At 43.4% G+C, this 25,180-nt stretch overlaps 1 protein-coding gene across 4 annotated transcripts in view; it reads right to left on the bottom strand.

Annotated features, from left to right (window-relative positions):
* The window catches only part of SBF2 (SET binding factor 2), a 245,472-nt gene that overhangs the window by 27,014 nt on the left and 193,278 nt on the right, over positions 1-25,180 (bottom strand). For 2 of the 4 annotated variants that reach the window (XM_077287271.1, XM_077287272.1), the window contains exons 20-29: positions 18,399-18,568; positions 18,004-18,077; positions 16,540-16,735; positions 8,585-8,712; positions 7,433-7,608; positions 7,179-7,315; positions 6,386-6,581; positions 5,986-6,182; positions 5,553-5,693; positions 3,589-3,684 (exon numbers count right to left, since the gene is read on the bottom strand). In XM_077287271.1, the coding sequence (XP_077143386.1) occupies positions 3,589-3,684; positions 5,553-5,693; positions 5,986-6,182; positions 6,386-6,581; positions 7,179-7,315; positions 7,433-7,608; positions 8,585-8,712; positions 16,540-16,735; positions 18,004-18,077; positions 18,399-18,568 (1,511 nt within the window). The remainder of the gene's footprint in view (positions 1-3,588; positions 3,685-5,552; positions 5,694-5,985; positions 6,183-6,385; positions 6,582-7,178; positions 7,316-7,432; positions 7,609-8,584; positions 8,713-16,539; positions 16,736-18,003; positions 18,078-18,398; positions 18,569-25,180) is intronic. The other 2 variants (XM_077287274.1, XM_077287275.1) reach the window with 1 other exon arrangement.

The following is a 25,180-nucleotide window of genomic DNA, read 5'->3' as shown; positions in this document are numbered from 1 at the left end:
AAATAATATCTGACAACATCAATGATGACAATGTTCTTGTGTGTCCACCTTTTTATAAATTCTTAAGGCCAAAATAATCTTTACTATTATTATTGCCCTTTCCGTTAGCCATCATTAAAGTGCGTGCATTATCGTACTTACCCATTGTTGTCGTCTGCCGTTTCCAGCGCTGCTACGCTCCTCTTCCGCATCAAGTGACCGCAGCCAAGACTAGCTAGATCACTACAGTCTTCTGTTTTACCGGAAGTCACTTTCTCAATGTGCGTCTATGAACGAGGCTTATAGTGTGAGTTGGCAAAAAAGAGCTGCGGTCACACGATGCTGGAGAGCAACAGAGCAGCGCTGAAAACGGCAGAAGACGCAGGCCGTTAAGTGTTTTAATGCATCCACACATTGAGGACTAATGGAGGGAGAAAAAAAAAAATAAACTGCTAGAGCGCTCCTTTGAAGGCAGACTCTGGTGCCACTAAGGGTCAGAACGAAGCCGGCAGCTCTTCTCTAAGGCCGGGGTCAGACAGTCGTATTTCACAGTCTGAATATGGACCGCGCTGCCCAGACTGATTGCGTGTCTCCATTATATATGTCTATGAGGCTATACAATGGGGTCAGGAGACCTGAGGCCAATTTTGGCAGTGCAGTGATGAGGATGATAGAAGTTGGAGATGATGATGTCATTGGTTGTATGGGATTTATAGGAACAGATTGTTACGTGGATTATCCGCGCAGGTGAACGAAAAACCAGTGAGCGATAGATGGGAATGGGGGGGACACGAGACACAAAAATCATTCTCTTTCCTTTCCACCTGGATCCACATCACGGAATTAACTTCAGTAAAGAAGAAGAAAAGAAAACTCCTACAACAGTCATTTGCATGCTGCGATAGTCAGAACATGCTGGGTGTAGTAGGTTCCACAACAAATGAAGAGCCACAAGCTATAGAGCATACAGCATTACTCAACTACTGCGGATCCAGGCTGGTTAGTGTTCGTTCACTGATTGTTTGAGTTTTTTTTTTTTTTTTTTTACATGATTTCCATCTAAAATACCCTTTTGAGTTGCTGTCAATGAATTAAAGGGGTTTACCAAGCATACAATACTAGTGTCCTATACTTAGGACAGATTACTAATATCAGATCTACTAGGGTCAGACATTTGGGACACCCACCAATCAGCTCTGGTCGGATGTAAACAGTGAATGGAGTAAAACAGCTCAGCTCCATACACTATAAATGGGCCATTCTTGGGTACTGCAGCTGAGCTCTGTACACTGTGTAGTGGCCGTTCTCTGGTACTGCAGCTGAGCTCTGTACACTGTGTAGTGGCCATTCTCTGATACTGCAGCTGAGCTCCGTACACTGTGTAATGGCCGTTCTCTGGTACTGCAGCTGAGCTCTGTACACTGTGTAGTGGCCGTTCTCTGGTACTGCAGCTGAGCTCTGTACACTGTGTAGTGGCCGTTCTCGGGTACTGCAGCTGAGCTCTGTACACTGTGTAGAGGCCGTTCTCTGGAACTGCAGCTGAGCTCTGTACACTGTGTAGAGGCCGTTCTCTGGAACTGCAGCTGAGCTCTGTACATTGTGTAGTGGCCGTTCTCTGGTACTGCAGCTGAGCTCTGTACACTGTGTAGTGGCCGTTCTCTGGTACTGCAGCTGAGCTCTGTACACTGTGTAGTGGTCATTCTCTGGTACTGCAGCTGAGCTCTGTCCACTGTGTAGTGGCCGTTCTCTGGTACTGCAGCTGAGCTCTGTACACTGTGTAGTGGCCTTTCTCTGGTACTGCAGCTGAGCTCTGTACACTGTGTAGTGGCCGTTCGCTGGTACTGCAGCTGAGCTCTGTACACTGTGTAGTGGCCATTCTCTGGTACTGCAGCTGAGCTCTGTACACTGTGTAGTGGCCATTCTCTGGTACTGGAGCTGAGCTCTGTACACTGTAGTGGCCATTCTCTGGTACTGCAGCTGAGCTCTGTACACTGTGTAGTGGCCTTTCTCTGGTACTGCAGCTGAGCTCTGTACACTGTGTAGTGACCGTTCGCTGGTACTGCAGCTGAGCTCTGTACACTGTGTAGTGGCCATTCTCTGGTACTGCAGCTGAGCTCTGTACACTGTGTAGTGGCCATTCTCTGGGACTGCAGCTGAGCTCTGTACACTGTGTAGTGGCCGTTCTCCGGTACTGGAGCTGAGCTCTGTACACTGTGTAGTGGCCGTTCTCTGGTACGGCAGCTCAGCTCTGTACACTGTGTAGTGGCCGTTCGCTGGTACTGCAGCTGAGCTCTGTACACTGTGTAGTGGCCGTTCTCTGGTACTGCAGCTGAGCTCCGTACACTGTGTAATGGCCGTTCTCTGGTACTGCAGCTGAGCTCTGTACCCCGTGTAGTGGCCGTTCTCTGGTACTGCAGCTGAGCTCTGTACACTGTGTAGTGGCCGTTCTCATGTACTGCAGCTGAGCTCTGTACACTGTGTAGTGGCCGTTCTCTGGTACTGCAGCTGAGCTCTGTACATTGTGTAGTGGCCGTTCTCTGGTACTGCAGCTGAGCTCTGTACACTGTGTAGTGGCCGTTCTCTGGTACTGCAGCTGAGCTCTGTACACTGTATAGTGGCCGTTCTCATGTACTGCAGCTGAGCTCTGTACACTGTATAGTGGCCGTTCTCGTGTACTGCAGCTGAGCTCTGTACACCGTGTAGTGGCCGTTCTCTGGTACTGCAGCTGAGCTCTGTGCACCGTGTAGTGGCCGTTCTCTGGTACTGCAGCTGAGCTCTGTACACTGTGTAGTGGCCGTTCTCTGGTACTGCAGCTGAGCACTGTACACTGTGTAGAGGCCGTTCTCTGGTACTGCAGCTGAGCTCTGTACACTGTATAGTGGCCGTTCTCGGGTACTGCAGCTGAGCTCTGTACACTGTGTAGTGGCCGTTCTCTGGTACTGCAGCTGAGCTCTGTACACTGTATAGTGGCCGTTCTCGTGTACTGCAGCTGAGCTCTGTACACTGTATAGTGGCCGTTCTCGTGTACTGCAGCTGAGATCTGTACACTGTGTAGTGGCCGTTCTCTGGTACTGCAGCTGAGCTCTGTACACTGTGTAGTGGCCGTTCTCTGGTACTGCAGCTGAGCTCTGTACACTGTATAGTGGCTGTTCTCGTGTACTGCAGCTGAGCTCTGTACACTGTGTAGTGGCCATTCTCTGGTACTGCAGCTGAGCTCTATACACTGTGTATAGAGCTCAGCTGTTTTTCTCCATTCACTGTTTACATTTTGCCGCCGCAGGAGCTTATCTATGGGAGTGCTGGATCCCTGCAGATCAGATATTGACAAAATTTAAACAACCAGTAAAGTCCCTTTAAACATTACATTTTTTATGTTTTTCTTTTTTTAAATACGTGTTCCTGGGTAAGCTGGGTAGCAAACAATGGGGACCATGTGATCAACTATATTAGGTGCCACTAAACTTTCCTTTTTGTGGCTGTAATGCTGTCAGATAACCTGGCATTATTAAAGGGCTGTCCAAAGACCACCCCCGCTGCAGCAATGCACATCCCGCTGGATGGGATTCTCATAAAAAGAGTTTGCAGTCATGGTGGCTCTCACTTACTAACCTCCTCGAGAAAAGCTATTGGACGGACTGCCATCCAAGTATCCTGGCACAACAAGCTTAACCCCGCCGCTCAGTCGGGAGCTCTTTCTCGTGCTGCCTGAAGTCAGTCAAACACATGGACAATTAAAACAACAGTGAGAAAAACTAATAAAATGGAAAAAAGAAACAAAAACAGGTTAAATACAAGACAGAACATGGGATGAGAATGTTACAATGGGGACACGTGACGGCTCACATCCCCCCCTTCCCCATCGCTGGTGGGTTTCCTCCATGGGAATCGTTAGATGAGACAATTAATGGATTATGGCTCTAGATGTTAGGGAAAGCCAAGCATGCACGATTTCTGCAGGGCTCCGGTTTCCCAGCGAAGAGGACGAATCGCGGAAGGAAGAGCTAAGCTGATTAAAGTTTTAAGTCTGCAACTTTTCCAGTCACGAGTCTCCATTGCCACGCACCCACATTACCTTCTAGTGAACCGGACCCCCATCACATGATCCCTGCAGGCCGGTAGAGACCATACCCAGAGATAGAAGGGCCCCCACCGCACCAAGGTACTAATAACCCACACTCACTGGAGTCAACTCTATCAGAGAATGGTTCACTAATAATGGTCTATAACGGGGGCTGGCAGCAGGTTACATCCTAAATCCCAAAATGGGAAAGATCCCACCACCACCAACCCCTAAATATTTTTGCAATTGCAGTCCTATAGTTATAGGAGCCACTGAGTGCCAAGGGTAAAAGCCACCGCCAGATATGAACATTGTTCTCCATCGCTTCATTGAGCGACACAAGTAACCATGGGTGTATGCTGCTGCAACTCGGAGGCTGACACTAGGCAAAAAACATATCTCCTCCCCAGCAGGGTACACGCACCAACCGGCACAAAGTCATCGGTTTTAGCTTAGTGTCAGTAGGAGGCAGACCCCATTTTCTACTAGGTTTTGTTATTTTTGCAGTTGGGCCTTGAATCGGGCTTGTCCCTCAGTTCCCTTAAGGGTTAGGTTTCAGCGCTTTCCATTCTGTTTCAGCAGAACCTAGTGTTCCATATGCAGATCAGGACCTGGTATCCCTCATCCTCAGGAGTTGTCCCTAAACAAACTGGACCTTCATCTCTACTTTTCCAGAATGCGCCCTTCAGATGACTGGATTCTCGGTCCATAATTCCCAAAGGTCTTCAAAGAGGCCTCCCTGCTTCCAGGTCTACCATTGCCCGTTGGGTCAGTTCTGCCATTCTGGAAGCCTATTTGATAAGGGACAGTGTGCGTCCACTCAAGGTCACGACTCACTCCGCTCTTGCAGTGGGGGCCTTCTGGGAAGTCCAACACAAGGCATCGGCCTTGCAGCTTGCCTCATCGGATGCAAACTTCGGTAGAAAGGTCCTGCAGACTTTAGGGTACTGTTCTTTTACCCACCCTTGGGACTAATTTTGGACATTCCATGGTTTACGGTGTCCCCCAATGAAGCGATAGAGAAATGAAGATTTTGGGTACCTACCGTAAAATTTATTTCTTGGAGCCTTCATTTGGGGATGCTGCACTCACTATTCTGCTGATGCAGTCACTGTGTACATACATTACATTACTGATCCTGTACTGATCCTGAGTTACATCCTGTATTATACCCCAGAGCTGCACTCACTATTCTGCTGGTGCAGTCACTGTGTACGTACATTACATTACTGATCCTGAGTTACATCGTGTATTATACCCCAGAGCTGCACTCACTATCCTGCTGGTGCAGTCACTGTGTACGTACATTACATTACTGATCCTGAGTTACATCGTGTATTATACCCCAGAGCTGCACTCACTATCCTGCTGGTGCAGTCACTGTGTACATACATTACATTACTGATTCTGTACTGATCCTGAGTTACATCCTGTATTATACTCCAGAGCTGCACTCACTATTCTGCTCCCTTCTAAAACCTTCCGGGATTGGAGACTCTTGCGTCAGACGTACCTGGTGACAGGGCCAACGTAGGCCGTACAGTGAGGGTGCTGCTGCCATTCATTTTGTAGTGGACAGAGATGGCGTTCAGCAGGGCTTGGAGGTATTTCTCCTGCTCGATGCTACTTGATGACTCTAGAGAAGAGGCCGGAGCTGACAAGGTGACAGAATGGGATAAATGATTATATGGCCACATGCAGCCGCCCAGTACAGGCTCCATTCTCCCCAGTTCACACCAATGTCCCAGGACACAATACACATTCAGTCCCAGACAAGAATCTCTTTCACCATTTACAAGAATATTCCGCTAATCTGGTATATATAGGATCTCATTTATAGAACAGTCTGGATTATCAGATGACCATGCAAAAAGAAACAAACCCCACAATGACCTCACTGTGTGTGACTATCAGGATTTCTAGATTATCAGGATCCCATCACTCACCGGCCGTGTGCGTATTCTGAGATTTAAAGAGACCGACAACAGTTTTCCCGTGAAATCCTCCGGAACGGAGTAAAATAGCGTTTGTTTTGGGGTTTTTCCAGGAGACGACCGGAAGCCTCTGGTGGCGGTAACAGCGTGCAACCTTCTGCAAGCTGCTGTCCTGCACCGACTGCGGCACTACGAGGAGGCCGGGGTAGCTACAAGAAAAAGGCAACAAACTCATTGTTTAAGGTCGTACTCCAATCGAAAGTCATCCAAATTTCTCAGACCACTGACCGGGCAAAATTGCTTAAGTGTGGAGCGGTCTATCGTCTGTGCCTCGGGGGATCTGATGGCCGGGGTCAGTGGTCGGAGGACATGAGTGAAAAACCAAAAGCACAAAGATAAAGGGGTCACGCACCTCCTGCACAGGGAGTACATTCGGTTCATGGCCGTCACGCGGAAGTGCTCAGATTTCAACCGCGTGGAGCTGTTATTGATGGTCCCAAGGGCGAGGCGTTGGTAGTCCCGAAAGCAAGCGCGCTCCACCAGCTGCTCCATCGTTGACTTCTCTGTCGCTTTCAGCGTTGCACTCGGCAGCTCGTTATCATCGGAAACTAAAGTGACACATTAGAACAAATCCTCAGCAGTAGAGCAACACCCGGTCGTGGCCACTGTAGAAAGGATGGAGATTCTGTGGTCCAGCAGCGTCTGAGAACTTTATGCCGCAACGATCAGATATTGATGGCCTATCCTGGGGATAGGCCATCAATAAAAAAAAGAAAAATACCGTAGTGGCCGAACACTTTAAACTTTAATTACATACAACTAGAAGCACCCTTTAAATTGTGGAACGTGTAGTTTGGTAGGAAGGTTTGCTAGCACTTGTAGTTCAGCAGTCATCCTAGCATCCAACAATGTGCAATCATTTCCATGTCTGTCTCCTGCATTTAGAGGATTCTCGTTCCTTCATCAGTGACAGTCCAGGCAGTAATACAGATAATTAGTGTAATTGTGCCTGGTCACTGACCCGTCTCCGCCGACCTCTCTGGACCCGTCAGTAGGGGAGGTCACGCTCCAGAATGGTGCGAAGAGGCCAACTACTTAATGTGCTCTTGGCAGGCTCTGCACTGAATACACTGACAGCAGTTTTCTGTACGAAGCTTTCACTCTCTAGGCCAAATTCAAGAAAGAAAAAGACACTAATTCAATACCAGAGATGTCATCGTCCTCGTTACGGCTCCCGCGTTCCTCCAATATCGTTCCAGTTTTCTTCTTCGCCACGTACGGGCGCCCGATGGTCATTTTTCCAGCCCGTTTCGCCCCCTTGACAATTGTTTTGGAGAGAGTCCTAAAAACACGAGCATGGGTCAGTGTTAGCAAACACTACATTCTCCGACTGCAAAGAACCATTGTGGGATTTTTAGGCCCGTTCTGCGGCCTGTGAGACAACTGTAGGACTTGTTACCTGAATGAAGTGTTTTTTTCCTTCTGCTTTGGTAAAATGATGGCCGGAGCTGCCTGTCCTGCCGCAAAGGCGAACATGCTGAAGATGGACACTGGATAACGGAACTTCATCAGCTGCTTCTTGAACAGATCCACCATCTCGGGGCTGACCTCTTCGTCAAATGCTACTTTGATTAACTATACGGAAATAATTAGGAATAATGGGGTGGAAAAAAAGAGAAAAAAAAAAGTGAATCCATTCAACACGGGCCCTGGGAGTTGACCTTGCTGCCTGTAAAGATGCCACTGACCAAGAGTCAGAACTTATACTTTATATTTCAAGATACTTTCTGCTTCCACAAATAACATTATCGCACCCCATGGATGGTGTTATCGCACCCCATAAATGGGATTATCGCACCCCATGGATAACGTTGTTTAACCCATGGATAATGTTATCGCACCCTTAATTTATATATCAGTTGTGAAGTTGCAGAAAAAGCGTGAGTGGCAATTCTGATAAGTCCTATAAAGATGAATACCGACAGTCAGACATGCGCAGCCCCCCATTTACTGATTAGTGGAGAATGATAGGACCCAGTTGTTGAGAAAAATGCAGGTGCCAGAGGTGGGATCTGCATCTATCATACGATTATGACATATTATTTGCATTTGCCATAAACGCACAAGATGGAAATATTCCTTTAACAGGAGTTTTCAGCCTTGTACTAATCAGGCTAGGTCTACACAGTGGAATCTGGCAGCGACACCTGAAGCACGACCAAAGGTGACCATGCGGCACTGCAACATTGCTGCACAATAGAAGTGAATGGCGCTTTCATTGCCACCCTGAGAATGTTATGAAGGCGATAAGTTTCAAGAAGGACAACTATGTTGGATTTTTTGCCATGTGCTTGTCGCAGTCCCCACTGTGTTGCAATATTGTGCTGCGATGTTGTAGTGACACCTAAGTGAACCTTGATCGCGCAACAGGTGCAGTGGCAAAAATTGCTGTGTAGCGTTACTGATTGATTTTAACTATTAAAGTGTAGCTGTACATAAAGAGTTAAAAATCAAGCAGTAGCGCTACAAAAGGTCGCAGTGTAGCCCAGGCCTTAATGTAATCTGTGCGTGTAAGAGCAGACAATGATGGGAGTGGATGTGATCAGGCTACCTGGAATGTGGCTGAGCGGATCTGGAGTCCTTCCTGCATGTTCTGCTGCAGATGGTTCTGGACATTGATCTTCTTCTCCTTTGTAATGGAAGAGATGGGAACGCTGCGGATGACGGTCTGCTCACCGACTGGAGGAGAGAGAAAAATAAATAAATCAGTGAGAACTCGTCCTATTTACAGGCAACACACACAGAAAAAAAAACTTGAAAAATGCTGCAGGATGCACCATCATGTCCACTGTCTCTATCCATAAATCCTGCCTAACTATAGGGTCGTGCCCCAGTATGGGAGAGCAGGGGGATGCATTACAGAGGAGGGTAGAATTGCTATTCAGGATTGTAGAAAAAAAAAGGTGACCTTGTTGGATGGCACCTCTATGGGAACCATAATGGTGACCTTGTTGGATGGCACCTCTATGGGAACCATAATGGTGACCTTGTTGGATGGCACCTCTATGGGAACCATAATGGTGACCTTGTTGGATGGCACCTCTATGGAAACAGCAATGTGACCTTATTTAACAATACCTCTATGTAAACAGCAATGGTGACCGTATTTAACGACACCTCTATGTAAACAGCAATGGTGACCTTATTGGAAGCCACCTCTACGGTAACACCAATGGTGACATTATTGGATAACATCGCTACAGAAAAACCAATGGTGACAATATTGAATGCCATCGCTACGGAAACACCAATGGTGATATTACTGGATGACACCTCTACGGAAAACACCAATGGTGTCACTATTGAATGGCACCTCTACGAAAACACCAATGTTGACCTTATTAAACGGCACCTCTGCAGACACATCAATGGAGACATTACTGGATTACTGGATGACACCTCTATGGAAACACCAATGGTGACATTACTGGATGACACCTCTATGGAAACACCAATGGTGTCACAATTGAATGACACCTCTACGAAAACACCAATGGTGACACTATTGGATGGCACCTCTACGAAACACCAACAGTGCCCTTATTAAATGGCACCTCTGCAGAAACATCAATGAAGACCTTATTGGAAGGCACAGCAAAGGAAACACCAATGGTAATCTTATTGGATGGCACCTCTACAGAAACACCAATGGTGATATTATTGTACGGCATCTCTATGGAAACACCAATAGTGATCTGATTGGATGGCACCTCTACGGAACACAAATGGTGACATTTTTGGATGGCACCTCTACGGAAACACCAATGATGATCTTATTGGACGGCACCTCAATGGAAACCCCAATAGTGACATTATTGGATGGCACCTCCACGGAAACACCAATAGTGATATTATTGTACGGCATCTCTACGGAAACACCAATAGTGATCTCATTGGATGGCACCTCTACGGAAACACCAATGGTGATCTTATTGGATGGCACCTCTACGGAACACCAATGGTGACATTATTGGATGGCACCCCTATGGAAACACCAATGGTGACCTTATTGGATGAGACCCCTATGGAAACACCAATGGTGACCTTATTGGATGAGACTTCTTCAAAAACACTAATGGTGACACTATTGGATGGCACAACTGCAGAAACATCAATGGTGATTGGTGACCTTATTTCGTGGCACCTCAAAGGAAACACCAATGGTGATCTTATTGGATGGTATCTCTACGGAACACTAATGGTGATATTATTGTACGGCACCTCTACGGAAACACCAATGGTGATATTATTGTACGGCATCTCTACGGAACACCAATGGTGATATTATTGTACGACATCTCTACGGAAACACCAATGGTGACATTATTGGATGGCACCTCTACGGAAACACCAATGGTGACGTTATTGGATGGCCTCCCTATGGAAACACCAACGGTGACCTTATTAGATGACACCCCTATGGAAACACCGATGGTAACCTTATTAGATGAGACCTCTACAAAAACACTAACGGTGACACTATTGAATGGCACAACTGCAGAAACATCAATGGTGATTGGAGACCTTATTGCGTGGCACCTCAAAGGAAACACCAATGGTGATCTTATTGGATGGCATCTCTACGGAAACACCAATGGTGACCTTATTGGATGACATCTCTATGGAACACTAATGGTGATATTATTGTACGGCATCTCTACGGAACACCAATGGTGACATTATTGTACGACACCTCTATGGAACACCAATGGTGACATTATTGGATGGCATCTCTACGGAAACACCAATGGTGACCTTATTGTACGACACTTCTACGGAACACCAATGGTGACATTATTGGACGGCATCTCTATGGAACACCAATGGTGACATTATTGAAAAGCATCTCTACGGAACAATAATGGTGACCTTATTGTACAACACCTCTACGGAACACCAATGGTGACATTATTGGATAGCATCTCTACAGAACACCAGTGGTGACCTTATTGTACGACACCTCTATGGAACACCAATGGTGACATTATTGGATGGCACCTCTACGGAACACCAATGGTGACATTATTGAAAAGCATCTATACGGAACACCAATGGTGACCTTATTGTACGACACCTCTATGGAACACCAATGGTGACATTATTGGATGGCACCTCTACGGAACACCAATGGTGACATTATTGAAAAGCATCTCTACGGAACACCAATGGTGACCTTATTGTACGACACCTCTACGGAACACCAATGGTGACATTATTGGACGGCATCTCTACGGAAACACCAGTGGTGATCTTTTTGTATAACACCTCTAAGCAAACACCAATGGTGACCTTATTGGACGGTATCTCTACGGAACACCAATGGCGACCTTACTGTACGACACCTCTACGGAACAACAATGGTGACATTATTGAAAAGCATCTCTACGGAACACCAATGGTGACCTTATTGTACAACACCTCTACGGAACACCAATGGTGACCTTATTGTACAACACCTCTACGGAACACCAATGGTGACATTATTGGATGGCATCTCTACGGAAACACCAATGGTGATCATTTTGTATAACACCTCTAAGCAAACACCAATGGTGACCTTATTGGATGGCACATCTACGGAAACAACAATGGCGCCATTATTGGATGGCACCTCTAAGGTAACACCAATGGTGACATTATTGGATGGCACCTCTATGGAAACGGTAATGGTGACCTTATTGGCTATCACTCTGCTTTCCCAAAAGCAAATAAAAAGCCAAAACCTGCACATATATAATACTGGTTCATGGTAACACTCAGCCTCCTTTCTAATATTTGCAAAATTCACAATCTGCAAATCTTAAGATGTGCTTCGGTCTATTGTACTTTCTCTCATTCCTCAGCCATAAAGCTCGTTAATCCGGCTGCTTAATTAATGAATGCGCTGCACTAGGCTCCTTCGTCTTCCTCTTGACATTGTCTGATTTGTCCATTAAGAAATGTTCCTCTGTATGAAAAAGGTACAAATTGTTCTTGGATTTGGGATAATGTACACAGTGGAGGATACAAAGGGGTCAGTGCTGAATAAATACTCAAATACTAAAATGTACACAAACAGCCGAGCTGACTTCACGCTGGACAAAAATGGTCCGATAAATGTGCCAAAAACACACAATGAAAAGGCCACTAATCCACGTAATTGCCTAAACCTGCTGCAGATCGCATGAAAAACAAGCAGCGACCGGCAGATGAGGGAAGTACCGTAATAGCCGATAATGATCTAGAACATACATATGAAGAATGATGCGCCAGTGATGTGAAAGTAACCAAACAAGCGGCCAAATGGACATCAGCTAATAAAGATATTTACCAACGAGAAATAATAATCTTTGCAATATCCGTTCTCTCTCTAAATTACAGAAACCAGAAAAAGGCAACAGATAAAAGCACAAAACATCACCAAAGAGCAGCAAGTCATCAGATAATACAAGAGGAACTCCGAGGAGATAACTAAGTATTGTGTATTATTTTCATGCACTATGCTGTTTATTTATTTGCTGCAGGGTATTCAATCATTATGTTTCTGTCTTTGATTCTGTACATAGCAGCAGTATTATAGTAGGGATATTCTTGTACATGAGAGTAGTATTATAGTAGTTATATTCCTGTACATAGGAGCAGTATTATAGTAGTAATATTCTTGTACATAGGAGCAGTATTATAGTAGTTATATTCTTGTACATATGAGGCAGTATTATAGTAGTTATATTCTTGTACATAGGAGCAGTATTATAGTAACTCCGAGGAGATAACTAAGTATTGTGTATTATTTTCATGCACTATGCTGTTTATTTATTTGCTGCAGGGTATTCAATCATTATGTTTCTGTCTTTGATTCTGTACATAGCAGCAGTATTATAGTAGGGATATTCTTGTACATGAGAGTAGTATTATAGTAGTTATATTCCTGTACATAGGAGCAGTATTATAGTAGTAATATTCTTGTACATAGGAGCAGTATTATAGTAGTTATATTCTTGTACATATGAGGCAGTATTATAGTAGTTATATTCTTGTACATAGGAGCAGTATTATAGTAGTTATATTCTTGTACATATGAGGCAGTATTATAGTAGTTATATTCTTGTACATGGGAGTAGTATTACAGTAGTTCTATTCTTGTACATATGAGCAGTATTATAGTAGTTATATTCTTGTACATGGGAGTAGCATTATAGAAGTTCTATTCTTGTACATAGGGGCAGTATTATAGTAGTTATATTCTTGTACATAGGGGCAGTATTATAGTAGTTATATTCTTGTACATGGGAGTAGTATTACAGTAGTTCTATTCTTGTACATATGAGGCAGTATTATAGTAGTTATATTCTTGTACATAGGGGCAGTATTATAGTAGTTATATTCTTATACATAGGAGCAGTATTATAGTAGATACATTCTTGTACATAGGGGGCAGTATTATAGCAGTTATATTCTTGTACATAGGAGGCAGTATTATAGCAGTTATATTCTTGCACATAGGAGGCAGTATTATAGTAGTTATAGTCTTGTACATAGGAGGCAGTATTATAGTAGTTCTATTCTTGTACATAGGAGGCAGTATTATAGTAGTTATATTCTTGTACATAGGAAGCAGTATTATAGTAGTTATATTCTTGTACATAGGAGCAGTATTATAGTAGTTATATTCTTGTACATATGAGGCAGTATTATAGTAGTTATATTCTTGTACATAGGAGGCAGTATTATAGTAGTTATATTCCTGTACATAGGAGCAGTATTATAGTAGTTATATTCTTGTACATAGGAGCAGTATTATAGTAGTTATATTCTTGTACATATGAGGCAGTATTATAGTAGTTATATTCTTGTACATAGGAGGCAGTATTATAGTAGTTATATTCTTGTACATAGGAGCAGTATTATAGTAGTTATATTCTTGTACATAGGAGGCAGTATTATAGTAGTTATATTCTTGTACATAGGAGCAGTATTATAGTAGTTCTATTCTTGTACATAGGGGGCAGTATTATAGTAGTTCTATTCTTGTACATAGGGGCAGTATTATAGTAGTTATATTCCTGTACATAGGAGCAGTATTATAGTAGTTATATTCTTGTACATATGAGGCAGTATTGTAGTTATATTCTTGTACATAGAGGCAGTATTATAGTAGTTATATTCTTGTACATAGGAGCAGTATTATAGTAGTTATATTCTTGTACATAGGGGGCAGTATTATAGTAGTTATATTCTTGTACACAGGAGCAGTATTATAGTAGTTATATTCTTGTACATAGGAGCAGTATTATAGTAGTTATATTCTTGTACATAGCAGCAGTATTATAGTAGGGATATTCTTGTACATGAGAGTAGTATTATAGTAGTTATATTCTTGTACATAGGGGGCAGCATTATAGTAGTAATATTCTTGTACATAGGAGCAGTATTATAGTAGTTATATTCTTGTACATATGAGGCAGTATTATAGTAGTTATATTCTTGTACATAGGAGCAGTATTATAGTAGTTATATTCTTGTACATATGAGGCAGTATTATAGTAGTTATATTGTTGTACATGGGAGTAGTATTACAGTAGTTCTATTCTTGTACATATGAGCAGTATTATAGTAGTTATATTCTTGTACATGGGAGTAGCATTATAGAAGTTCTATTCTTGTACATAGGGGCAGTATTATAGTAGTTATATTCTTGTACATAGGGGCAGTATTATAGTAGTTCTATTCTTGTACATGGGAGTAGTATTACAGTAGTTCTATTCTTGTACATATGAGGCAGTATTATAGTAGTTCTATTCTTGTACATAGGGGCAGTATTATAGTAGTTATATTCTTATACATAGGAGCAGTATTATAGTAGATATATTCTTGTACATAGGGGGCAGTATTATAGTAGTTATATTCTTGTACACAGGAGCAGTATTATAGTAGGGATATTCTTGTACATGAGAGTAGTATTATAGTAGTTATATTCTTGTACATAGGAGCAGTATTATAGTAGTTATATTCTTGTACATAGCAGCAGTATTATAGTAGGGATATTCTTGTACATGAGAGTAGTATTATAGTAGTTATATTCTTGTACATAGGGGGCAGCATTATAGTAGTAATATTCTTGTACATAGGAGCAGTATTATAGTAGTTATATTCTTGTACATATGAGGCAGTATTATAGTAGTTCTATTCTTGTACATAGGAGCAGTATTATAGTAGTTATATTCTTGTACATATGAGGCAGTATTATAGTAGTTATATTCTTGTACATGGGAGTAGTATTACAGTAGTTCTATTCTTGTACATATGAGCAGTATTATAGTAGTTATATTCTTGTACATGGGAGTAGCATTATAGAAGTTCTATTCTTGTACATAGGGGCAGTATTATAGTAGTTATATTCTTGTACATAGGGGCAGTATTATAGTAGTTATATTCTTGTACATGGGAGTAGTATTACAGTAGTTCTATTCTTGTACATATGAGGCAGTATTATAGTAGTTCTATTCTTGTACATAGGGGCAGTATTATAGTAGTTATATTCTTATACATAGGAGCAGTATTATAGTAGATATATTCTTGTACATAGGGGGCAGTATTATAGCAGTTATATTCTTGTACATAGGAGGCAGTATTATAGCAGTTATATTCTTGCACATAGGAGGCAGTATTATAGTAGTTATAGTCTTGTACATAGGAGGCAGTATTATAGTAGTTCTATTCTTGTACATAGGAGGCAGTATTATAGTAGTTATATTCTTGTACATAGGAGGCAGTATTATAGTAGTTATATTCTTGTACATAGGAGGCAGTATTATAGTAGTTATATTCTTGTACATAGGAGCAGTATTATAGTAGTTATATTCTTGTACATAGGAGCAGTATTATAGTAGTTATATTCTTGTACATATGAGGCAGTATTATAGTAGTTATATTCTTGTACATAGGAGGCAGTATTATAGTAGTTATATTCTTGTACATAGGAGCAGTATTATAGTAGTTATATTCTTGTACATAGGAGGCAGTATTATAGTAGTTATATTCTTGTACATAGGAGCAGTATTATAGTAGTTCTATTCTTGTACATAGGGGGCAGTATTATAGTAGTTCTATTCTTGTACATAGGGGCAGTATTATAGTAGTTATATTCCTGTACATAGGAGCAGTATTATAGTAGTTATATTCTTGTACATATGAGGCAGTATTGTAGTTATATTCTTGTACATAGAGGCAGTATTATAGTAGTTATATTCTTGTACATAGGAGCAGTATTATAGTAGTTATATTCTTGTACATAGGGGGCAGTATTATAGTAGTTATATTCTTGTACACAGGAGCAGTATTATAGTAGTTATATTCTTGTACATAGGAGCAGTATTATAGTAGTTATATTCTTGTACATAGGAGCAGTATTATAGTAGTTATATTCTTGTACATAGGGGGCAGTATTATAGTAGTTATATTCTTGTACACAGGAGCAGTATTATAGTAGTGTACTTTCACCAATGAAATCTGACTAAGGATTGATACCTAGTGGGTCATGTGGACTGCCTTTGAAAATGATTCGATATGTAGTCAGAAATAAGGCGCCCTCTGCAGGCAAAATGTGGGGCCCTCCAAGAATTCCTCCAGTGGCTTCTTCTCTCCCGTCAGGGTCCAGTAAGACACGTAAAGCTTCACATACAAACTCTTCTCCAGGCAGCAGGGCCGGTCTCAGGATTTTAGGCTGCATTATTAAGAAACACAAGAAGCGCAATGATAATATAGTAAAAGTATTTCATGATCTGGACATACGGAATTTTGCTTAGCATTAAATGATAAAGTCCAGAGTTTAGATGGGGTAATTACAGATTAATAGTGAATGACTCCTCAGGGGTCCGCAGCAGGAATGTGTCGGACCCTTGTGGGGTCATCGGGCTCAGACATAAATCACCATATTCTGTTGAAACTTTAGGACAAGAATATATCTGTGGCTGTAGGGTCCCCGAGGAGGGTCTGTAAGATTGTGTGATGTGATCTGCACTGTTACATATAGCAAGCTCCTGGAAAAAGACGCCATGAAGGGGTATATGGGGGTATGCTGGCGGATGAAGGCAGAGTCCATCTGCCACTAATACTCTGGTAAGAGAAGTGGCAGAGATCCTTCATAAATGGTCTCAGGTGTCCCTCTTCTGACTTCATGCATTAGAGATTAAAGGGGTTTTACGGGACTAACATATAGATCATAGGACATCAATATCAGATTGGTGGGGTTCAGGCATAGGGCACCCTGACCAATCAGCTGTTGTATGTGCTATCCAGCCACCGCCAGAGGCGAGGACGGCACATCGGAGTAGGTGCCGGGCCGCCACCGATTTGATATTGAAGACCCATTCTGATAAATCCAGGAATACCCCTTTAACAATTGGGCCAGGAAATTATATAAAATGCACTAAAATCTCTTGTGTTTCACTTCCTCACCATTTCAAGACCTCTACTTAGTGTCGGAGAATAGTAATGTTCTGTTTACATCCAGAAGCTTAAAAAAAACTTTTCCTGAACTTATTCATCTAGTCTAAACGAATCTGGACTCCAGACTAATAGATATGACCTGCACTGACACATTGTAACAAACCATTAGGACTGGCAACAGATTTGTGCTGCTCATGTACTTTAAGGGAACTGAGGAAAATTTGGACGACCCTTACTTAAATGCCTGAGTCCCTCTAGGAAGATAAGAAAAACTTTTACTAGTCTGTGAAGCCAAAACCTGGGATCTGGACAGTAATGTCGCGTGAGCGCTGCAGCCAATCAGCAGCCTTTACTATTTCATCAGGGTAGATATCCGTACTGACAGAATATTGATCGGCTGTAGCGGTCACGTGACAACAATGGGAAGCGACAGTTTTTCCAGCGTTTTTATTTTCTATGATGCACTGAACTGATTACGCAGGGGTTTTCTCAATAGTGGACAACCCCTTTAAGGAGGACTTAAGAACCGCATCCTTATCTCACCTTCTTGATTGGAGGTAGTCGTCTACTTTCCCGATGTACGGCCTCCAGTGTTTCAATGTGCATAGCGACAATACCTAATGGAGACATCAAAAACGCGGAACTATAAAGGTGGCGACATCGAGACAATTCCCGAATACACGTTCCATTAGTCAGACATCACTGGAGGAAATATCAGGGTCTCCAAAAAAAGTCTGGAGTGAAACATTCACAAACTTTGCAAGCAACGAATATATCTCTTCTTGCTGTAAGTGAATAAGAAAACCACACAAAAAAAACCTACCACTATTCACAGCAGAGGGTTTGGTACAGTTTCATCCAGTCTAGATAATACAGCCTCGCATTATATTTATAGTGTAAGAGACACGAAGCTTTCTGCGCCAGTACTGGAGCAATACCTGGGATCATGCAGTGCAGGCTCTTGATGTGCTCCTGGGTCACTCCGCTCTCGGTGCACACTTTATCAATAAACCTGGTGATGAATCGGACCACAGAATTGGCGATATCGCTCTCAGAGTCCTCGAAGCCGCTCTCCGTGTCATAACTCTCAGCGACACTTCCAGCAATGCTGCGGATACAGATATACACGGATTACTGGGGGCACGAAGGCACAAAATAATGCAGCACATAGTGACTGCACCAGCAGAATAGTGAGTGCAGCTCTGGAGTATAATACAGGATGTAACTCAGGATCAGTAATGTAATGTGTGTACACAGTGACTGCACCAGCAGAATAGTGAGTGCAGCTCTGGGGTATAATACAGGATGTAACTCCGGATCAGTAATGTAATGTATGTACACAGTGACACCAGCAGAATAGTGAGTGCAGCTCTGGAGTATAATACAGGATGTAACTCAGGATCAGTAATGTAATGTGTGTACACAGTGACTGCACCAGCAGAATAGTGAGTGCAGCTCTGGGGTATAATACAGGATGTAACTCCAGATCAGTAATGTAATGTGTGTACACAGTGACTGCACCAGCAGAATAGTGAGTGCAGCTCTGGGGTATAATACAGGATGTAACTCCGGATCAGTAATGTAATGTATGTACACAGTGACACCAGCAGAATAGTGAGTGCAGCTCTGGAGTATAATACAGGATGTAACTCAGGATCAGTAATGTAATGTGTGTACACAGTGACTGCACCAGCAGAATAGTGAGTGCAGCTCTGGGGTATAATATAGGATGTAACTCAGGATCAGTAATGTAATGTATGTACACAGTGACTGCACCAGCAGAATAGTGAGTGCAGCTCTGAGGTATAATACAGGATGTAACTCGGGATAAGTACAGGATCAGTAATGTAATGTATGTACACAGTGACTGCACCAGCAGAATAGTGAGTGCAGCTCTGGAAAATAATACAGGATGTAACTCAGGATCAGTAATGTAATGTATGTACACAGTGACTGCACCAGCAGAATAGTGAGTGCAGCTCTGGGGTATAATATAGGATGTAACTCCGGATCAGTAATGTAATGTGTGTACACAGTGACTGCACCAGCAGAATAGTGAGTGCAGCTCTGGGGTATAATATAGGATGTAACTCAGGATCAGTAATGTAATGTATGTACACAGTGACTGCACCAGCAGAATAGTGAGTGCAGCTCTGGGGTATAATACAGGATGTACCTCAGGATCAGTAATGTAATGTATGTACACAGTGACTGCACCAGCAGAATAGTGAGTGCAGCTCTGGAGTATAATACAGGATGTACCTCAGGATCAGTAATGCAATGTATGTACACAGTGACTGCACCAGCAGAATAGTGAGTGCAGCTCTGGAGTATAATACAGGGAGTAACTCAGGATCAGTACAGGATCAGTAATGTAATGTGTGTACACAGTGACTGCACCAGCAGAATAGTGAGTGCAGCTCTGGGGTATAATATAGGATGTAACTTCGGATCAGTAATGTAATGTATGTACACAGTGACTGCACCAGCAAAATAGTGAGTGCAGCTCTGGGGTATAATACAGGATGTAACTCAGGATCAGTAATGTAATGTATGTACACAGTGACTGCACCAGCAGAATAGTGAGTGCAGCTCTGGGGTATAATACAGGATGTACCTCAGGATCAGTAATGCAATGTATGTACACAGTGACTGCACCAGCAGAATAGTGAGTGCAGCTCTGGGGTATAATATAGGATGTAACTCAGGATCAGTAATGTAATGTATGTACACAGTGACTGCACCAGCAGAATAGTGAGTGCAGCTCTGGGGTATAATACAGGATGTATCTTAGGATCGGTAATGTTATGTATGTACACAGTGACTGCACCAGCAGAATAGTGAGTGCAGCTCTGGAGTATAATACAGGGTGTAACTCAGGATCAGTACAGAATCAGTAATGTAATGTATGTACACAGTGACTGCACCAGCAGAATAGTGAGTGCAGCTCTGGAGTATAATACAGGGTGTAACTCAGGATCAGTAATGTAATGTTTGTACACAGTGACTGCACCAGCAGAATAGTGAGTGCAGCTCTGAAGTATAATACAGGATGTAACTCAGGATCAGTAATGTAATGTATGTACACAGCGTCTGCACCAGCAGAATAGTGAGTGCAGCTCTGGGGTATAATACAGGATGTAACTCAGGATCAGTACAGGATCAGTAATGTAATGTACAGTATGTACACAGTGACTGCACCAGCAGAATAGCGAGTGCAGCTCTGGAGTATAATACAGGATGTAACTCAGGATCAGTACACGATCAGTAATGTAATGTATGTACACAGTGACTACACCAGCAGAATAGTGAGTGCAGTTCTGGAGTATAATATAGGATGTAACTCAGGATCAATAATCTCATGTGTAAGGGAAAAAATAATATTAGGAATATAACATTTACATGATTTACGCTGCACAAAGGGCCATAAAATCTATGGACTCTTATTACAGGTGAGAAGGCTAACATGAACTCATAGAATGGTAGAGTTGGAAGGAGCCTCCGGGGTCATCGTGTCCAGTCGTCTGCTCAATGCAGGATTCACTAAACCATCTTAGACAGATGTCGGTCCACCCTCTGTTTGAAGACTTCAATTGAAGGAGAACTCACCACCTTTCGTGGCAGCCTGTTCCACTCATTGATCACCCTCACTGTCAGAAAGTTTTCTCTAATATCTAACCTGTATCTTCTCCCTTTCAGTTTCATCCCATTGCTTCTCGTGTTTCCATGTGCAAATGAGAATAATGATGATCCCTCTACACTGTTACAACCTGTCATTTTGCAGCCTATGATTAAAGTAATGTTCCCATCTCCAAGATGCTATCTCAATATGTAGTAGGTGTAATGTTAATTATAATATTAACAAATACGTCCATTTATAAAGGTAGTTTAGATCTTCTGATTCACTGTCACTTACATCATGTACAGAGCATTGAAGCAGCTTAGGTATCCTTGGTTATGATCAATAACCACTATCACTATATGAGTGGTTGTAATCTTGCATATTTAAGCTACTGCAATGCCCTGCACATGCAGTAAGTGACATAGCTAATCAGAAGAACTTTACTACATTTCTAATTGGAGACATTTCCTAATACTATATATTGGGCTAAAACTTTGGATAGCAAAATACCCCTTTAAATTAGATGATCCCTTGCAGTTTCACACCACGTTATGTGCGGAGAATTGTGTATGTATAGGGGGATTCTAAACTGTATTGATCAGAAATAAGTGGGGTTCAACAATTCTTGAATTCTGAAGGAATAGGGGGTCTATCTGCCTGCAGGAGGTCTTGTAACTTTCTTACCTTACTCACATTTCTATGGAGATAGGATAAAGAATGCTTTTCTTGTAAGTATATGAGCCAACACTTAATAACAGGAGACAGCAATGCGGTGAAGTCTCCTTGACTGTTTTGCAAGACTCTTGATGGCACTTAAAAAAAAAAAAAATGCCAAAAATTCCATTGCTGCTATCAGTGAAATTTATCACTTGTAATTTATTTGGACAATCTGATGGAAAACATGCTGACTGCTGGTAAAGGTTGCATAGTTTACAGTGCCGGCCTAGGACGGGAGCGCGCCTCGGCGAAACGGCCGGACCTAAGCTGCGGGAATGGAGGCGAGTCACGGTGAAGGAATGATCCACAACAACACAAACAATGAGCTCAGTGCACTTTAGACAACAGAAAAGTGATTGTTTATCGTGTTGCGATCAGACACTTAATCTAAGTGGAGACATGAAGACATGCAGGACATTCCAGCGGGGGTAAACACAGGCGCACCGTGTGGGGGTCCGAAGATTAACCCCTCGGGGGCTGGACTTCTCCAAATGTGTAGTAGGTGTAATAATATTAGAAAATACCTATAATTAGAAATGTAGAATAGTTCTCCTGATTAGCTATGTCACTTACCTCATTTGCAGGGCATTACAGTAGCTTGGGTGTCCAAGGTTACGACCACTAGCAACTAACTGTCACTATGAGTGGTCGTTACCATGAATACCTAAGCTACTGCACTGCCCTGCACATGGGGTAAGTGACATAGCTAATAAGAAGAAATATCCTACATCTATAATTGGTGATATTTGTGAATATTATTGGGATAGGATTTACCCTTTAAGCCTTCTACACATGAAGTTGAAACATTGAGGAGGATCACGAGGCAAGAAACAAGAATGTGCTGCAGAAAATATGCATGTGGAGACAGAACAGCACATTGACAACTGTTCTGTCCCTATACAGTTGTGCCTTCATATGAGCGCTATTCGTCTCATGTTTAGTCCATAAGCACCTGTTTTGGGCAGGAATCTGAAAGTAATTGTCTGAATGCCCGGCTGTAGATTTTGCCTGGCATCCAACTTAAATGGACTCCTGGAAAATCACATTGAGGCTACTGGGAACCTGCCAGTCCAAATTGTCAAATGCCCTTCAAACTCAGTTGCTGCCTTTTCTCTGCACAAACTGAAGTTTAATCCCATGTTAATTAGGTGCTCTGCGCACACTGGGTGTGGCCAAGTGGCTCAGGTTTTGCATGCTCCGCCTTTATCGTTGGTGATTAACAAGACTGGTCTGCCTGAGCTTTCTCTGCAAAAAGTGCTCTCTCCAGGCAAGCCACAGCTGAGAGGCGGAGGAATGAAAAACCATTCAGCACCAGTGTGCTGAGCTTCTTGGCTACACCCAGGGTGCACCGAGCACCTAATTAACATGGGATTAATCTTTAGCTGCTGCAGAACACAGGAAATGAACTAAAGGTTTAGGAGGGCTATAACACTTACAAGGCTGCATGCTTAGTCTGCACTGTCAGTTTGAGCGGACACACTCCCTTTAAGTCTATCACAGTCTTACAAGAAATCAACTTCACTGTAAGCAATGATGAATTAAACGGATCCTCCCTTGCAATGATCCTGCCAAATGGCACAGTACGCAGCCCACTTCTGAAAAGTGTGCGAACTCGTGAACTAGTTGTGTAGCTGGGAATAGATGATCCAGCATTGAATTGTGCCGGTCACCTGCGCCCTCCATGACTACACTGTATTGGATTGTGCCAGTCACCTACGCCCTCCATGACTTTGCTGTATTGGATTGTGCTGGTCACCTGCACCCTCCATGACTTCTCTGTATTGGATTGTGTCGGTCACCTGAGCCCTCCATGACTACACTGTATTGGATTGTGCCGGTCACATGCGCCCTCCATGACTACACTGTATTGGATTATGCCGGTCACCTGCGCCCTCCATGACTACACTGTATTGGATTATGCCGGTCACCTGCGCCCTCCATGACTACACTGTATTGGATTATGCCGGTCACCTGCGCCCTCCATGACTTCTCTGTAGTGGATTGTGCCCGTCACCTGCACCCTCCATGACTACACTGTATAGGATTGTGCCGGTCAACTGTGCCCTCCATGACTTCTAGGTAGTGGATTGTGCCGGTCACCTGCGCCCTTCATGACTTCTCTGTAGTGGATTGTGCCAGTCACCTGCGCCCTCCATGACTTCTCTATATTGGATTGTGCCGGTCACCTGCGCCCTCCATGACTTCTCTATATTGGATTGGATTGTGCCAGTCACCTAGCCCTCCATGACTACACTGTATTGGATTGTGCCGGTCACCTGCGCCCTCCATGACTACACTGTATTGGATTGTGCCGGTCACCTGCGCCCTCCATGACTACACTGTATTGGATTATGCCGGTCACCTGCGCCCTCCATGACTACACTGTATTGGATTATGCCGGTCACCTGCGCCCTCCATGACTACACTGTATTGGATTGTGCCAGTCACCTAGCCCTCCATGACTACACTGTATTGGATTGTGCCGGTCACCTGCGCCCTCCATGACTACACTGTATTGGATTATGCCGGTCACCTGCGCCCTCCATGACTACACTGTATTGGATTATGCCGGTCACCTGCGCCCTCCATGACTACACTGTATTGGATTATGCCGGTCACCTGCGCCCTCCATGACTTCTCTGTAGTGGATTGTGCCCGTCACCTGCACCCTCCATGACTACACTGTATAGGATTGTGCCGGTCAACTGTGCCCTCCATGACTTCTAGGTAGTGGATTGTGCCGGTCACCTGCGCCCTTCATGACTTCTCTGTAGTGGATTGTGCCAGTCACCTGCGCCCTCCATGACTTCTCTATATTGGATTGTGCCGGTCACCTGCGCCCTCCATGACTTCTCTATATTGGATTGGATTGTGCCAGTCACCTAGCCCTCCATGACTACACTGTATTGGATTGTGCCGGTCACCTGCGCCCTCCATGACTACACTGTATTGGATTGTGCCGGTCACATGCGCCCTCCATGACTACACTGTATTGGATTATGCCGGTCACCTGCGCCCTCCATGACTACACTGTATTGGATTATGCCGGTCACCTGCGCCCTCCATGACTTCTCTGTAGTGGATTGTGCCCGTCACCTGCACCCTCCATGACTACACTGTATAGGATTGTGCCGGTCAACTGTGCCCTCCATGACTTCTAGGTAGTGGATTGTGCCGGTCACCTGCGCCCTTCATGACTTCTCTGTAGTGGATTGTGCCAGTCACCTGCGCCCTCCATGACTTCTCTATATTGGATTGTGCCGGTCACCTGCGCCCTCCATGACTTCTCTATATTGGATTGGATTGTGCCAGTCACCTAGCCCTCCATGACTACACTGTATTGGATTGTGCCGGTCACCTGCGCCCTCCATGACTACACTG

Source organism: Ranitomeya variabilis, chromosome 2 (genome assembly GCF_051348905.1).
Source record: "Ranitomeya variabilis isolate aRanVar5 chromosome 2, aRanVar5.hap1, whole genome shotgun sequence".
Taxonomy (NCBI): domain Eukaryota; kingdom Metazoa; phylum Chordata; class Amphibia; order Anura; family Dendrobatidae; genus Ranitomeya; species Ranitomeya variabilis.
This window is presented reverse-complemented; position numbering and strand designations above follow the sequence as displayed.